Source organism: Pleurodeles waltl, chromosome 4_2, assembly GCF_031143425.1.
Source record: "Pleurodeles waltl isolate 20211129_DDA chromosome 4_2, aPleWal1.hap1.20221129, whole genome shotgun sequence".
In the NCBI taxonomy this organism is placed as follows: domain Eukaryota; kingdom Metazoa; phylum Chordata; class Amphibia; order Caudata; family Salamandridae; genus Pleurodeles; species Pleurodeles waltl.
Window position 1 is genome coordinate 867339327 of NC_090443.1, and position 18169 is coordinate 867357495.

Below are 18169 nucleotides of genomic sequence, written 5' to 3' on the forward strand. Positions count from 1 at the left end.
TCACGAGAGGCGGGTAGGTGCAGTACATCAGCCCGTGCTGCTTCTCGTGTGTGATGTGGGCTGCGACAACGTGAGCATTGGGGATCACATCTGTCCTTGCGAACCTGCTCATGAATAGCTCGACTTACTACTCTTGGACTAGCTTTATCGTTTCCACAACGTTGTCACGATGGCATCTTCCACAATTTACACATAGTTAATAGGATTATTTAGTAACCCCAGTATCAATTAGCTCAGTTGTGCTCGGGGTGAAAGTATTGTTTACTTTTTGTAGCTGAATTACCTCAGCCTACAATCCATCTCTGTGATGCTGCCATCTCCACCTCCTGAATGTAAAACAAATAAAAACATTACCGGTCTTGTGCCAGATCACACCCCGCAGCATGTAAAACAGCCTCAAATCGACACCCCATCATTAATTGTCAGTATTTCAGCATGTGGATTTCTTTGGGTTTTCTTGACTGTTGTTGAACTGATGTTTGCGCGGGCACCCCATACACTTGGCCCTACAGCTTTGGAGAACGGATTGTGAGAGCCTGATCTCATCCGCTTTCTGGCTGCAATGACATCCTGAATGCGATGTCATGCACAGGATGGCTGGTGTTCAGTAGCACAGCTTCCCCATGCTCATATGCTCTTCAAGCTAGCAGGGTTTCTAGACGTACAGCCAACCGCACATCAGTTTGTGCACAGAGCTATGGGGAGGGGTGAGCGCGCTGCATGGCTGACTCATGCAGATAATATAAGATTCCAGACTCTAGCTGCGTTATTTTGTCCAATTTCCCTTGCATTCTGCCCAACCTCACGCTTGCAGGCAGCAGCGGTAAATCAATTAATGCCCCTGATGGATCGTTTAATGGCTGACAAAATCACACTGGAGCCAACAGCTTGGATCTCTCCAGCAGTACCAGAGGAGGCTAGGTTGACTTGTGGTGGAGACTAAGCAGAGATTGTTAGCTCAATTAGTGCAATTAGTGTGCGATTTAAAGGCTTAGCCGGCATCTGCTGGAGCAGCAAGCCGGTATGTTGGCTAGATGTCTAGGTCTAGAAAGAATACTCCACAAAGACTTTAGTGAGCTTTTGCTGCAAGTAATGCTCATTACTAAGCAGAATATGCCTACTCTCTAGGAGGTGAAACAATGGCACTGTCTGATGACACTAGTCCATAACACACTACCCCTTAACTACATTTCAGGACTTTGCCCACTCCTTGACCTGTCTCCTTACTAGATAGAGGTCCCGCGTGGCAGCTCGGATGATGGAAATCTGTCTTTATTGCATAGCATGACTTGAAGCATCACTGCCAAGTACTGTGACCCATAACCCAATAACTGAACATTGGTGGCGATCATGCATGTCATGAAAACCCTTTCCATATAGGCTCATAGCAAAAGACAAGCCCCTTCCCACCTCACTCCCACACCATGTAGCATGCCATCTGAATCAGTGGTTCCCAACCTGTGGTCCGGGGAATCCCTGGAGGTCCGTGAAGCCTCAGATTAGGTCCACAGCTTTCAGGAATGGCTCAGCAGGGGGGCGGGTATTCCAATAAATCAGTTAGGGTTCCCTGGTTCCAGTAATGATAAAGTGGGGGTCCAGAAGTCAAAATGTTGGGAACTGCTGATCTACATGGACAGGTGCCTCAGTGCTCCACATAGTGGCAGTAGATAACTGGAAATCCTTTGAGTTACCTACTCGCTCCGTCATGGGATTGCAGGTGTTGCTCCTATTTCTGTTTCAGTTGCAGGCATGTAATAAGACCTATAACAACAGAAAATCATGATATGTAAGGTAATTGGATATACCCATTTGCAGGTGTAAATGTCACTACGTTTATTTTAGTTGGCACTTGTGATTTTAGTCCATGATCTTGAATATTGGTCTCACTCGATGAGATCATGCACAATGGCAGCTATGCATTTTTTAGTGAGTTTTTTGTTTTTGGATCAGTTTTGTTTTGAGTGAAGCAATTATGATTGGATCAAAACTCTTGAGCATGTATCGCACACACCAGTTGTTAGCAAGGGCTCAGTTAGTACACCGAAGTGGGGGCTAGGAGGATGGGGGCAGTTCATTTTTTGCTGCTTTTGCTACTGATATCTTTTAAGGACTGTTAAGTTATACATTGACTCTTTCCAGAGTGCTTGTTGTACGCGTTGTGCTTTTTCAGAGGATGTGCAAACACGTGTGTATGCTTCTGCTGTTGGAAAAGCAAAAAATTAAGTTTGTACAAATAGCTCAAGCAGGCTTATGTGGCTTGTAGTTTGAGTGTTTATGGGTTCGACAGAGCATGTAGAGAGCACCTGGCTGGCTATAAAGTGGAGTAAGTGGAAAAACAAACTGAATATAAAAGAAACGAGCACAGATTCAAGAAGCGTGTCCCGTGTATTTGGTGTTCAAGTGGACCCAGGTTTGCCTTGAATACATTGACTGCTATTTCAGTTTAGTTTGCGTTTCAGTTCTTGGTAAGACTTTCCAAATCCGTAAATGGGAGGACAGTTATGTCTCATTCCAGGAAGTTTTCAAATGTCACCCATTTCCTCCGGCTTCTGTCTTCATGTAAGTAGTGTGTATGACTTATCATAGGAGTGGTCCTAATGCACCGTAGAACTGCTCAAACCACCTGCTCAGCGACATTTGCAGCAGAATACAATAATTCCCCTTTTATCTTGAGGTTTTATTACTTTCACGAGGAAGCTTAAGTACATTGTCAGTAGCCTCACATTGAACTGTGGTGATGTTTCCTAAACTCTTCACTAGCATTCCTAGATAGTTTCTAGATCTTAAGTGACAATATGTTGCGGTAAATCAATTGCATTGAATGGGGTGTAGATCATTGGGCCTGATTTGGGTCTGAAGCAACGTTCACTACTTGTGTCTGTATGTCTTGGTCTTTTGTCTTGTAACAATCAAAATTCTTCTTTTAAAAAAAACGTGCCTCTTTTCAGTAGTAGCCTCCCTTCTGTATCGCCTGTGCAGTTCAAATCGATTTCTGACCTCAGTTTGTCTCGCACTTAAGTTATTGTCTAATCCAGTGTTTCGCTTTAGCATTTTGGCTTTGGCCAATTTATATTATTTTTATTTACTATTATTTTTTATACATACAAATAAGTTTTTAATTTTATTATATTTTTTCTTTATAGATGTGTTTAACTTTTTTTTTTTTTAGTACAGTAGGAGTAGAGTTATAAATAGACATGTGAATGCATATTAAGCGAATATATGTGCAAGGAATATAATAGTATAATAGTATGAGAAGAAAAGTGATATTGTATAAACAGACTTTCAGGATTTTAATATTAGAAGTTAATAAGTGTACTTTTCTAAGATACATTTCTTTCCTCAATTTAAAACATTTTACTTATCTAGGAACTATGCAATGACCTATGATTTTTTAAGCATAGAATAATTTATACATGTATATGTACACACACACACGCACATACACACGTGTGTGTTTAACCATGAGTAAATATACATTTTTTTTTTTTTTGGTCCTCATAGTTCTTATAGTACTTCCATTATGACCAGACCCGATGTATACTCAGATCCCTTTTGGACCAGGTAAAAGGCCAGCCGTATCTGGAAGACACATAGCGGAATGGTGGGAGTAGCTATATGCCACCCATACCTTAAAAAATAATAATTGGACAATATACTCAAGAATTAGAATTTGGAGAAAACCAATTCGCCCAGGATTGCCATAATTCTTTAACATCATTGAATCCAGTTCTACAAGGGTCTAATTGACAGATTTTCATTACAGCATCCACCCATTCCCACCATGTTGGGGAGGTAGGAGAAATCCAATGTCTACAAACCTCCCGTCTTGCCAAGAGTATTAAATAAAAAAACAAATTCCTATGGGGACTTGAGAGGTTTATCGATTCTAAAGTACCACCGAATAAAACTAAAGCTGGGGAGGCCACCAGTGGGACCTGTATCACAGAAGATAGTCTCAAAAACAACCCCCCCAGAAATTTGAAATCTGAGAACATAAAATCAACATATGAATATCGTCTGCCCCACTAACCCACACTTTTTACAGGCTACATGGGCATTTTTGTTAAATCTATTTAACTTCTTTGGAGTATAATATGCTCTGTGCAAAACAAATAGATGGTTCTTTCTAAGAGGAGCAGTCTTGACCACTCTATAAGGACGTTGCCATGAGCCTACCCATAGTGTATTGATCTCCTCCTTACTAGCCACCTCCTCCCAGAAGGAGCCTGGGAAATTCTGTTCCTCATCTGAGTTATCCAAACACTCCAAAAGTATTCTGTAACAGGGCAGAGGCTTCCTTCTTACATGGCTGATTCTTATGTAACAACTCCACTAACTCATTGGTCTCCTTTTCGCTATCCTTAAAGATCTTACCCATGCCTGTAATTGATAATATTTAAACCTAGATATCGAAAAATGGCTGGTGACAAATGTTCCCCAAGGTTTCAATCCCCCCTCCTGTAGTACTTGTCCCCATTCCATAAGGCCTGCCTCCTTCAAAGGGTGAGCCAAGGCATCTTGCAAACACTCCAGGGTTCTGGGGGGGTCCCAAATGGGAGCGTGAGTACTATAATACAATAGATTAGTAATTTTCCTGATTCTTGCCCACAAAGAGGCCGCCGCCTTTAATGATTTCAGCCTTACTTTTTTGTAAAACCTTGGGTGGCCGAATTTATACAAGAAGTTACGCTCCCCTTCCCCTTCGCCACTGAGCATATCCTTCTTTATTGGGGAGATCTCCTCTGCTACTAATAAATCTTTAACATTCTTTAACTGGAATGCCCATACATATAACTGGATATCCGGGATGGCAATCCCTCCCTTAAAATAACTTATACGTAGCTTCTTCCTAGCAATCTTAATTCCCTTATGGGCCCAAATAAAACTATCTATCTTTGATTGTATGTCCTGTATTCGTTTTTCCGCAAATTCCAGTGGGATCATATTGAAGAGAAAAGTGAGCTTTGGGAGAACAAACATTTTAAATAAATTTGCCCTCCCGTTTAGGGTTAAAGGGAGATGTACCCGGTTTCTTAACAGTTTATCTGTCTGATGCATCAAATGTTTCAGGTTTACCAATGATGTTTTCTCCAAGTCTTGTGGTATCTTAACTCCAAGGTGTTTTATCTCTTCCTTTATTAGCTTATGGTGAATATTCATATTCCATGTCATGATTTCCGTCTTTGGCATATTAATTTGATACCCTGATATCTGGCCAAAATTTTGTGTTATCCCTTCCACTCTATCTAACGCCACAGGGAGGTCTGTAGTATAAATGATAATGTCATCTTCATACATGGATACCTTTTTCTCCCACCCCATATAAATAAAAGGTTTTATTAGAGCATCCTTTTTAATCATACAGGCAAGCGGCTCTATATACACATCAAAGAGGGGAGAGGACAGCCCTGTCTAGTCCCTCGAGTAATAAAAAACAGAGAGGTTAAGCTCCCATTTATCTAAACTCTTGCAGATGGATTGGTGTAAATACTTTTAATCTCCCCCAAGAACCTTGGCCCGAAATTCAGCTGTGTTGGAATATAATTTAAATAGCTCCAATTCACTCGGTCAAACGCCTCAGTAGCATCAAGGGTAATAACCGCCAAAGGAAGGCCTGATACTGATGCCATATCAGTTGCCCCAATTAATTAGTGGGATAATTGATACATGTGCCTATTTTTAAAAAAACAAACCTTTTGATCTTCATGAATCAGGGGCGCGATACCCGCCCCTAATCTGCTAGCAAGTATGCTTGTGAATATTTTATAGTCATTATTCAGTAGGGAAATTGGCCTATATGATTCACAAAACGAAGCATCTTTCCCGGGTTTTAATATGACAGTTATTATTGCCTCATTCCAAGACCCTGGTAGTTGGGATTCCCCCCTCCAAATTGCATTAAGAAGATCTTTGAGCAGAGGGGATAAAATGCTACCTAATTTTACATAAAACTCCGCAGGTAAGCCATCCGGGCCTGCTGCCTTCCCTTTTTTTGCTTTGGCAATAGCCTGTACTATTTCTTCCTCCGAAAATTCCTCCTCCAAAAGAGACACCCCTTCCTCATCAAGTCTCCCTAATGTTAGTTCTTCTACCTTTTGGCCTCTCGTCTTCCACCACTTCTGTTAAACCGGCTTAAAGAGTATGTGTATCAGTTATTATGAAATAGTAACAATACATATTTCTTAAAGAACCATACATATCTAGAATATACTCATGATCGGATTATAAAAAACATTGGAGTGGAGTTAGTCATTGAGTGTGTGCCTTATTTCTTGACTCTGTGTACTACATATGCTTAGCACTACCTTCTGATACGCCTAACTGCTTGACCACACTACCACAAAAAAGAGCATTAGTATTATCTGCCCTTTAGCCTCTGTAAAGCATCTGGGGAACCCCTGAACTCAGTGCACAAAATTCCTCTCTTTGGCATATTAAGAGCCAGTTTCTTACAGTCTTGATTTGTTACGTGCCTTTTAAAAACTTTGTTTCCATCACACTTAAAAAATTCTACAAAATGTGCTTCATTTTTGCTGTCTTAACGGCTGAAAAACGCAAAATCTCCATGCATTTTCCATAGACATTTTTAAGAAGCACAAAAAACACTGAATGTAATTACATAAAATGTAGTAAGAAACTAGATCTTGGTCCGCAGATTGTGCTTTTTGTGATTTGGTGTAAATCTGTTCAGTTTTTCTGAGAAATTCTATTTTAAAAAGTATTTGTTTATCTTGACTGTTGGGTTTGAGGAACTCTAGCAAGAGCCCATCAAACCCAATTTTAGAAAACTAGAGTACTGATTGATCTAAGGAGCTTTTTTTAGATTTTTAACCCCTTCGACTATCTTGTTCCTCCGGGAGTTGGACTCCCATGGGAAGATGGCTCTGATTGTCTGCCAACAGCATGAGAAAAATGTTGGTGGCAGTCATTACAGGACTCAGGAACTGTCCTGAACTGGCATAAAAAAATAATATAAGGGACCACCCACACCCAGGGCTAAAATTAAATTGTAAATAAAGGGGACATTTAAGAAAAAAATGACAACCAGGGGCCCTATCCTTTAATTAAGGGGAGGGGGCCCTGCCTCCCTGAGCTGAATTCTCGATTTATTAATATAAGGAGTAGGGTGCCTGACCCCGAATCCCCCCTAGGCTGTATTTGGTACCTGGGATTCCATCCCCTGTGGCCGGCTCAAATACTGTTTCCCAGCCCCCCACCCACCCCCCTGGGACACAGTATTTACCCTGCCTGCATTGGATCAGGCAAGGAAACTTGTGTTTGCTCCCGCCTGGTGGGAGAATTTTTAAAACTTTGCCATAAGGGATCGAACACAAGTCCCAGGTAAACAGGTTAATTTCTGTGTTTTTATTTTTAAGTTCAAAATGTTAATGTTTCCACTGACATATTAGCCTAACTATAACGTTAAAACTATCTGCTGCAGCGTTGATCTGGAAGGGGACTCCAAAGAAAGCTTTAGCATATGTTCTTACTGTGTTTAAATTGTGTGGCATAAGGGCTTGTGGCAAGAGTGTAGAAGGGGCATCAGAAGTCCTTGCTAGTTGATGTACGAGGTGTTAACCAGATACGCTTGCATCTGAAAAGATGTGTTAACCAGACACGCTTGTATCTGAAAATAATGTGTGAATTAGTAATTTGCATGTACGTTGATATTTTGTTTCTCTACTTGAAAGAGCTGGTAGTTTCCAAAGTTTGAGCCGACCAACAGTCTATTTGAGCGTGTTTAGCTAAAGATAACCCATCTCAAATATCCTTTAGTCTCTTCATGTTTGACCAAGCTTTCTCTGGGTTTGTGTGTAGACATCAAAGGGAGGTGACCAACAAATGTCACTTCAAATACACCTTGGTTCTTTTTGTGACTTAAAGTACCATTCTTAAGATGGATGTGGTGTAGCTGAAACTTGCGCCATAGCAAGTATCTGAGGAACTGATGTTTTCTGCACTAGCTTTGAATCCTTTGCAGAACCGTACCAGCAATCTTGGGAGCCACAATAGGTGCACTTCTTCAAAGCGTAGCTAGACCATAGCCATGGTTTTAATGTTGATATGGTTTTCTTGTTACTAGTTATCAATTTGTTTTGCAAGCCATTTTCTTATAGATCAGTCTTTCATAAATCTATGTCTATCATGTAAATTGTACCTCTATATAACTTTACTCAGGCCACCTCTGCTTCTGAACTGTATAGACCTTCTTCTTGAACTTCCCTTATGGACAGCGTTTCATATTGTGGGTTAATTTAATACAGACGTCGATGTGGAGTCTAATATCAGCATCATTCTTCTGAAGAGAAGCATAAAGCTTTGGCCATCTCCTTATGGGCAACATTTTACTTTTGGATTGCAACAAAATAATGAACGTTACTTGTTTGTACTGAACCATCTTCAGACTTTAGTTTGTTGCTGCTAATGAATCAGATTTTTTGGGTGTAGTTTTTAAGCGTTATAGTGGAAGGACGGTGGTGCCGAGTAAGAGGACACCGTTAAATTTGAATATACAATTTTATCTCTGACAGATGCCTTAGTTGCTATTTATTAAAATATGAAAATATATTAATTCACCCTACAATACTTCTGTTAAAATGCTTAGCATATTTTTAGGCTGTCCTCTTACAGTAGGACTGACCAAGAATTTTAACTACAGCTCCTCTTTTCTATTCAATATGATTACGTATTGGAGGTGGTAGTGGACTGGACCCAGCAGCAGTCCGTGGCTTCTAGACCCTCTCCAGCATAATCTCTTGCTAGTAGCAACCTTATACTCTTTAGAAGACTTCTGCAAATCTACATAAGCCTTTAATTGGCCTGTGTAATAGCACACTGCCCCTACCCTCCTAAGCCACCCCAGTTTATTATGTCAGGCAGTTCTTATATAGAGCAACATCTGCTGTTTTGGTGGCCTCTTCGCACACTAGTCTATCTTGGATTAGCTGGGTTAGGAGAACATCTGGTGGTCGATTTGCAGGATTATTTTAGGATGTTTAGCGGTTGGTGAGCAGTGGCATTTGTCTTATGATCACCCACACCTGTAGTCATTGCTAAGTGAGCATACAGTGTTATTTGTTTGCGGACATCGGAGTTTTATGCTTGTCTGATAGCTCAAATATCTGCTTGGTGGTTGTTGATTCCTTTACAGCGGTACAGTATACTGACACCTCACAGGCCCGCTTGCCACCCATGCCAAAAAAAAAGCTGTGTCCCTGCCATGGAAGTGTGATTTTTCCCATCTACTCTAAACCCCGAAGGCCACAGTCTGGAGGCACTTTAATAATCCGGGATTGTTGCCATTTTACCTGGGTGGGCCATCTCCTGGATTATAGCTCTGCCCCAGTTATTATCACATAAAACATGTATCTCCTTCTGATCTGTACTCCTCCATGTTAATTGTCAGACAGGATACCACCTTCTTGAACTGTATCCCCACCCCTTATGTAAGTATCTGCATGAGTCACCCAACAGAGGTCAAATTCTTCTTCATATAGGATTTTCACTTCACATATATTTAGACAGCAATACATTATTCACCCTTCAACATTCTTTTAAAATCTGAATAAAATCTATAACTTCAGATATTTTTACAGCCACAGACATCCTTAACATTCCTCATATTCATGTAATTTGATACAAATATCACGCTGATTTTTTTTTTTTTTTTTTAAATGTTTTTATTATTGCGTTTTTGTATAGCAATGTCATATTGCTTAGATATCGAGAGGGAGCTGTGTGATTAACAATACTTGATATAGCAAAAAAAGTGAACAATTACTTATTTTGATACTTGAAAGTAGTGTATTTGTTTGGAGTTGTGTAGCATTTGCAGGACAGCTGTGAAAGTTTGGTGATTTTCTCTAATGGTTGATGGCTTGCCGGTTCAGACCTGAACAACGTGCCTGCTATCCTCTATGAACTGACATTAAACACATCAACACAACTACTCAATTAGTACACGTTATTGGGCAATAAATCACAATATTGTTAAAAACGATATAGTCTCTATGTCGCTGTATTTCACTGACTTTTTATTATATAATTAAAAAATATACACACCTAAAAACACATTCATTAGTTAAAAATGACCTCCTCCATATTTGAATTAGTCAAAAGCGGAAAAGAAGGAGCTAACCTCAAGTAGTCCAATAGAGCATCCACTAATGATAAAACAGTGAACACTATGATACCGGACAAGGGAGACAAGGATGTCATGTATCCCAAATAGTGTTTTTTTTTTTTTTTTTTTTTTTTTTTTTTACCAAAGAGAGGGAGCACCTTTGTAACAAAGCAAGTAATGCAAGATGTCCCGGCCAATGAATGAAGCAATGGACTGTTGGTAGCTGAATGACTCAAAGTACGGCAGGTAGCGACAGTTCCCTGAATGAAATCAGGTTTAGAGGGCGCTATAAATTTTTGGTTTTTAATGTATTCCCTGATGAAGGTGGTGTGAACCATTTTGATTTCCGCCAAAACTCTGCGTCGACAGATTCTTTCCTTTTTTATAAAATATTTTTTAATGTAATGCTATTGTTGGAAAAGGGCAAATGATTTATGCACCTGAAAATCATGTATATGTATGAGGTATTTTTTAACTAATCAATGTATTTTTAAATGTTAATATTTTTTTAATTATATAATGAAAATTTCTTGAAATATAGTGGGACAGAGACTGTTTAGTTTTTAACAAAATTGTGATTTATTGCCCAAAATCTATACTCCTTGAGTAGTAGGTCTGCTGTGTTTAATGTAGGTTCATAGAAAATAGCAAGTACAAAAGGGATAATGTTGTTCCCTGTCCCTTTTGGCAGTTAAGGGTGGCTCTCCTTTTATTTGGAGTTTGCCATCTCAGACCACTTCTCATCCCAAGATAAAGTTTCTTGAGGCGGAGATGGGTTAGACCTCTTTACTTCAATATAGTTAACAGTGCAAAACATGTAAGCTGGCCTGGCGTGAAAGACGCATGAATTAGACTGATGTTGCTGATTAAATTTACAGAAAAAAGTGCCGCTCTTTCCTGCCTACTTCATTTCACCACACTTGCATGAACACAGCGTCATGTCACAGAAACAACTTGGGAATACTTCCCAGAAAATCATGCATAACACCATCACTTCTCATATTCAGCCGTGCACTTCTGCCATGCACACAAGCTCAGGCTTTCAACAAGGAGCACAACCAACCCACGCATTCTCTGGCTTGCATTAAGTCCCACCAGGCAACCTGGCATCGTTTGTGTGAGATCGCAGGATAATGTTCAGTCTCACAAGGTCTACAATATTTAAGTTCTTCAAGTAAATCTCATTACGATTCCAATTTACTGATCTACTCTGCATTCTGATTTACTTTACTGTGCGTAGTAGTGGTTTGAGCTTGAAAGGAGGCCATTGAAAAGTGTATCGTGTGCAGAAGATTCCTTCCTGGGCCTTCAGTGTATGCGTAGAGCACAGAGACATAAAACTAGTTAAATTAGCATGCATAGTGGGTGATGAGCTGCCTGAACTTCACAGATCGATCATCAATATAGAATTTTGGAGTGGATGAAAGGTCGCCATTAGTATGTGCTAATGTTGGGCTTTGTTGAACCCGTGTGTGTAAATCCTCTCAAGTGAGAGTGACTTCAGGGATGCCAAGCGTTTGAGTAGTCCTCTGCCTTAAAGGACTCTCCTGAAGATGTGCCCTACAGCTGTGCACCCTCATGGCTACTGAAAGCACTTGATACAAACATGAACACCAGAGCATGTTTTTTAAATAAACCAGACTCGCTCCATGTGGCCGCCATGTCTCTATATTTCCAAATTCTGTTGTTACATTAAAGTGGAGATGTTTTCTATCCAAGAGCAAGATGTACTTGATGTGCACAAGTGATAGGAGTCGGACCGAAATTAGCATTTTTTTTAAATAGGGGACAGGGCAGTCGCCCTCAATCAATTGAATCACACAGCAGTTCTTGCCTGCCAAGGAGTGTGTCTTAGAACTTCAGGAACTCTAACTGCAGTCTAATGATTTTTCTCACACGCTGAAAAATCGGTAGCTTAGCAAGGCTTCACAACAGTCTGTGATTAAAATAAGGACCGGTCTGTGTCTTGCCGCCTGTCATGTTCCTTACACAATCGAGTGATCTGTCCTGCACACGTCTCATAAATCCTGCCATGATAAAGTTATTGTTTTGTAGGTTTAAAAGACCTTTGTTGCCTCAGGGTGTTTCTTAACTCATGAACTGCATTTTCGAACCAGCCATTTACAGTTTCTTCACGTAGATCAGGCTTTGCCACTATTGTGATAACTTCCATAAATCAGCAATTTATCTTCGAAAAAGTATTTAGATTGAGTTCTGTCTATTTCTAAGGGCCGTTATTACTCACTTCGGGAAACAGTTCAAGTTCCTCTAGTAGCTGATTAAAATGGAAAATGTGTTTTGTGTAATGAGCACCAGATTTATTTTGAACTATGAAAAAAGCTTCGTTTTTCAGGGATTCTTGTATGCATTGTAGGTAAACATTAATAGAAATGCACAGAAGTTACTGGTGTCCCGACAAGTACTTTGCAGAGAAAATGAACTAATTAACCTAATACATTATGTGAAAATTATGTTATCAAGAGGAAGGAGCCCTAAGACTATACCAAGAAGTTTCTGCTTAATATCCAAGATGGTCTGTCACTAAAAGAGGCTTGTTGAAAAAAGGGTGTTATGCTTTCTCTTTACCCTTTAGGGTTACGTTTCATGTACACATTTCGACGTGTGCAATCAGTAGGCTGTCTTCTTTGCAGGTAGTCCAATAAGAACAAAAGAGACCCTCCAAATAAGAGAACAGGACTGCCTCTTCTGATTCCAAGTGACCAACAGTGGGCCCGAGAGACAGAGCCCTGCTTGGGTACCATACTTGATCATTGTGGTCCTCGTGGCCTGTGGCACTTTTTCACTGGCAGTCTGTGAATGAGACTAGTGTCTGGAGGGTTCCTCCAGCCAATGGCCTTGTGCTGGTGATGCTCGTGTCTATTAGAAATAAATTGTAATGTATTTTAATTTATAGAATGCTTCATAGAATGCTTCAGGACACAGCAGTCTTAAGTCATGATGACCTCGTCCACTCACTGCTTCCCTGTAGTGGAGGTCAAATCAAGCCTGAACAAACTCTAATCACTTTATTTTTAGGTTTCATCTGCACAGCGCTAGCGCTGTGCTTGTGAGATCTTTTGTATTCATCATAAATCTTGAAAGGGGCTTAAATCCCGTACTTTCTTTTCGTTGGTTCCTGTGCTTGCTGCTTAATTATCCTCCGTTTCTATTGGCTGTAGCAAATTATCTCCTGCATTTACCAATGCTTTTTCTTGTGTTTGCTCTTATCAGTTTCCAGAGGCCCAAGTACTGTTTACATCTGCTTTTGGGGAACTTCTTTTAGTGTTTTAGCTGCACAGGGCTTGCGCTGTGCTTGTTTTGTGTGAATTCCGCTCTAAATGTAATCTCCTCGTGCCCGTTCCCCAGGCACAGCAGCTTGTGTACCCATTCTGGTCTGGCTTGTACGCCTCCTCACTTGTCTCGATTCACTGGAGCATCTGCTGCTCCACTGAAGGGTTGAGCGTGCATGTCCATCTCCTGTACCCTTGGTTTATGACTGAGCTGGGGAGAGGAGGTGCGCGCTGTAAGCTGCACTTGCACGCGTCTTCCCAGTGCTCGGGCCCTAGCCGGGCGAAGGCAGTGGCAGGGCAGAGGCTCTGGAGCCCAAGAAGCATGCCTGTTTTGTGGTGGCAGCACTACCAGTGCTCTCCCCCATGGTCCGCGCACAGCCCCCATAGCAGCTCTCCTTCACATCTGCCCTCTCCTCCATGTTGCCCCATGGCTGTTGTCTTTGGATTCTCTCTGTTTTTACCCCTTCCTTAGTGATAGTCTTTTCTATCTTATTAAAAGCTCATTGCCGCCCTTCTCACTTTCTGGTTCCTGCAGTCCTGTTGTCACCGGTGTTCTTAGTTACAAAACAAGTGCAATTGCATGTAAAACCAGCCTGAAGCTTTTGACAGTGGGGATTGGTTATATAATGCGGAAGGAAACGAAAGCAGAAAAGATAGAATACCCACTTACAGGCACTGCAGCCTGCACTTACTCATTTGATTGACCAACAACTCCAAACCTCTGGTGATTGGTTCGCGTTTCATCCTATCAGACTGGTTTCCTGCAGTGGAACCGTTGTTACATGGAAAACAATGGAAACACAGAAGATTGAGAAATGTACAGTTCGTAAGCGCAGTTAAATCAAGCGCTGATATATGCCAATCTGCTCTACGCGTATCATTGGCGCAGCCAGTAGGTTTCATCTCTAGGAAATCTATTGCGTTTTTTGTTTCTTAGACCTGTTACACAGCAGCGCTAGTTTTTTTTTAAATTTATTTTTTTGCACCGCAGCTATCATTGCTGTGTGACATGGCTCAAAAAACATTGACAAAACCAATAGATTTCATAGAGGCGAAACCCGCTGGTTTTGCCAATACTAGATGATTGCAGGCCCTGCGAACTCAAAACTTATTTTGTGACTAGAGTTCGATACTGTTCTACACCTAAAACTACCCCCAAGTTTGAATGGAAACCAAAAACAGTTTTTTCCTTTATATGCACTCTTTGGATTTCGAATAAGGGTTCCATTTTCTGTTAATAATCTGGAATGTAACTTTGTTAATTTAAGGACATAAATATATTTGAGGTGATTTGATCTTCATTGAACTGTAAAAGAGTTGTTCCTGAAAACCATTGTTTTGGCAAGGGACACGTAGGAATCCTGAAGGTTTGGACTAGATCAGACCCTTGCATACTGAGCTCATGACTTAACCCAAAAGGTTGACCTTAGGGTGTGAATGCTTGAGGTTGCAGGTGTAGGTGATAGTGACTTCCATTATTTTATGTCTAGAACCGGAGTTTTAGGAAAAGGGGGTGCAACTTGTATGTTTGTGTGACGCATGAGAAAACAGGACTGCGTCTTGAGTGGCTCATGTCCTGATGGCCTTTATGCAATGAAACGTATACGCTGTCTATTACAGAGGAGACAGTTGTTGTAAGAAGTGATTAAACAGTGAGCAGAATGTGCATGAAATGTAAACTATATCTCATGGCACTTAGTCTTGTGTTGCTCTGGGTAATTAAGCTGTATATTGTGGCACTTATTCTTGTGTTGCATTGGTTATTTGCAGAGTGCAGCTGCTGCCCCCAGTCCTGTGCTTGGAAACATTCCGCCTAACGATGGGATGCCGGGAGGCCCGATCCCTCCAGGTTTCTTCCAGGTAAGACTCAAAATTTTCATAAATTTTCCAATTCAGATTTCTTCACTTGTAAGGTTGTGGTGCGCTGCGTGTTATCTTTGGTGTCTTATTGGCTTGACCCACTGTGTGACTAGTTGGGGCTCTAGCCCAAATGCGGCGACCTTGCAGTAGGCTGGTGGGTACATAGGCAAAACATATTGTTTTAGGAATTCTAGAAAGAAAATGACAAACTTATATATCTGTTCGGAGGGAGAACAGTAGGCAGTTATTTAGAGCTACTTCTGCTCATAGAAAGGCTGACGTTCGTTGGAACCCTAGACTGCTTCGGTTCATTCTACGTTGTAGAAGAAAATACTCTAACTGATGACTTTTATAGAAAGTGCTGTTTCTCTAAACAGCCATGTTGCATTCAAGATTGTGTGGAGTGATGATGGCTGTTGCATAGCACTTAATACCATTTTTATGGCACGTATTGCCTTCTCCATCGAGGTACCCATAATGCGAATCTGCACATGCCATCTGTTGATGGAGTTTGCTCGTGCTTGTTTGATTACATTAGTGCAGACTATGGAAAGTGTTTAGCTTGAGGTTGGGTTTGTTCAGTTTGTGTTGCCATGCTTTGGACAAAAACATGTTCATCTGTTTGGGAGGATAGAAAAAGTATGCAAAATATTTGGGGTAGCATTTTCCTCTTTTGGACAATACGATACGCTGCTCCTTGCCAGTGGCATCACATTAAAGGAATTTCATGGTAGGATTTAAGCTTTATGTGCACATTGATCCAATAATATTGCCCCCCCCCCCCCCCTTTTTTAAATTGGTCACCACAGATCCTCATGGATATGAACACGTCTGTCAGCATTTTTGGCAGAAGGCAGTGGGTACAGGGCCTGATTGCAACCTTGGCGGATGGGATACTCTGTCACAAATGTGATGGATATCCCGCCTGCCGTTTTATTAGTTTCATCGGATATAATGGTAATCTTGTAATACGACGGACGGGATATCTGTTGCATTTGTGACAAAGTATCCCATCTGCCAAGGTTGTAACCAGGCCCTTAGTGCGATTCTGTGGAGGAGCTCAGCTGCACCACAAGCTAGTAGCATCGTGCAGCTACAAGAGGCTTCCTGAATAGAGATTTATCAGAACAACCCAGCCAGATCGCCCTGCAGAATGAGAAGGGTGTGCCTTCATGTGCAGTATTGTCCAAGGCCTCATCACAAAAGTTCACAGCAGTACTGCAAAGCACATCAGGAGTGGTAGGATACAAGGAACACTATAGAAATGTTTTCAGTTGGACACACATTTATTGGATATAAGCAGGGCCATTAGAATCATGTGATTGTGCGGCCACAACAATTTTCGCATAATTGTAGATTCGCCACATAAGCCGCCATCTGCCGTTTCTAGCTCAAACGGTTTAAAAGATGGTAAGAACGCAGCGACATGTGTTGCTGTACAGTGGAAGGCCCTGTGCATAGGTTGACTGGTTACCTTTCAGTTGCTTATTGCTATGTTTGGGTGTAAAACTGGGACTAATGCCCAGACAGTGTTAACAAGCTTAAAAAACACAAATAATGAATAATAAGGGAAAATATGCAGCATAATTTGCTTTTTTTCTTGCAGCATAATTTGCCTTTTCTTGTTGCATAATTTACTCAACTCTGCCACATAATTTAACCCTCCCCTGCCGCATAATTCCAGTGGCCCTGTGTATTAGTCTGAAAACCACTAAAGGTGCACTGTAGGACAGCTGGGTGCTCTGGGATGGGCGACACCCTTCATTCACGCGCTAGCTGCTGGTTCCCGAAAGTGAAGCAAACTAAACTATCTGCCTGTGATAGCTATGCATATCTTTACATTTTTCTCTTTATCTCCTGAATATTTTTTTATTTATTTCGGCTATCTTTTGTTTGCATGAACAGCAAGAGCAAAGTGCACTTCCCGAGGCAGTGTTGTGCGTGGGTGGGATGTGTGTATTTATGAGTCACTCACTGAGGTGGAAAGAGGGAGATTTAAAAATATTTTGAATCATTCGGATGTGCTCGTGGTACATTATGGTTCGCCTTTCGCAAATCTGAATACTGCTGTTGACCGTGTAGAGGTTCCGTGGGTAAACGAAACAACTCAGGATTTCTTAAATGTTATAAATATTATACTAGTTAGGCGCTACGTGAGCTTGGCACTCCTGACCAGTGATTAGAAAAGGGATAACATCTAGCATGTCAAATATTAAACGTAAAGGGATTTGAAACACTTTGGCTGAAAAATGCCTGGAGCTAAGGACACTTGATCTTCCTTTTAGAATTAAAGAGCCTGAGAAAAGAGACTTGTCTGTGTGCCCTTTTGGGACTGTTAACTACAAGTGTTTCAGTGTTGTACCTATTGATTTGTTGTGCACAACACCGTGAACCAGATTCTCTGAAAGCTTACACAGCCCCCATCCACTCATAGCTTAAATAAGTGATTAAACAGCTTTGAGTGTGTGGGTAAATGCCGCTCGTGTGGCACTGTAGCACTTCTGCCTTGTGTAAAGTGTATGTTATCCTTCTCCGAGAGCTTGGCCTGGGAGTGGTTGTGTCCCAGAGCTTGCCTTGGTGACTGTAGAGGTGTGTGGTGGAAGTTTCACCCGACTGTGTGATGCATGAGGATCCAACAGGCGGCGAAACATGTCTATGCATGCTGGAATGCGCTTTGTGCAAGAACATTTCTAAGTAAGATCACTTTTGGCAACATTTTGTGGCTGGTGTCTTTTGTAGCACTTCCTCACCACCGGTGTCTTGCTTAGGAGTTTTGGTGATCTGTGCCACCACGTTCCATGAATTTATGGTAGAGAGCCCCCTGTCGGGGTAACCTGGGCGAGGGGGACCTAGAAGCCCAGTGTAAGGGAAGGGGTTTCACCTTCTTTGTACA

The 18169-nt window shown here is 41.2% G+C and overlaps 1 protein-coding gene across 6 annotated transcripts in view; it reads left to right on the top strand.

The window, feature by feature from the left end:
- SSBP3 (single stranded DNA binding protein 3) overlaps positions 1 to 18169 on the top strand; it is a 277102-nt gene that overhangs the window by 157210 nt on the left and 101723 nt on the right. For all 6 annotated transcript variants that reach the window (XM_069232624.1, XM_069232625.1, XM_069232626.1 and 3 more), the window contains one exon: positions 15187 to 15276. In XM_069232624.1, coding sequence (XP_069088725.1) covers positions 15187 to 15276 — 90 coding nt within the window. The remainder of the gene's footprint in view (positions 1 to 15186; positions 15277 to 18169) is intronic.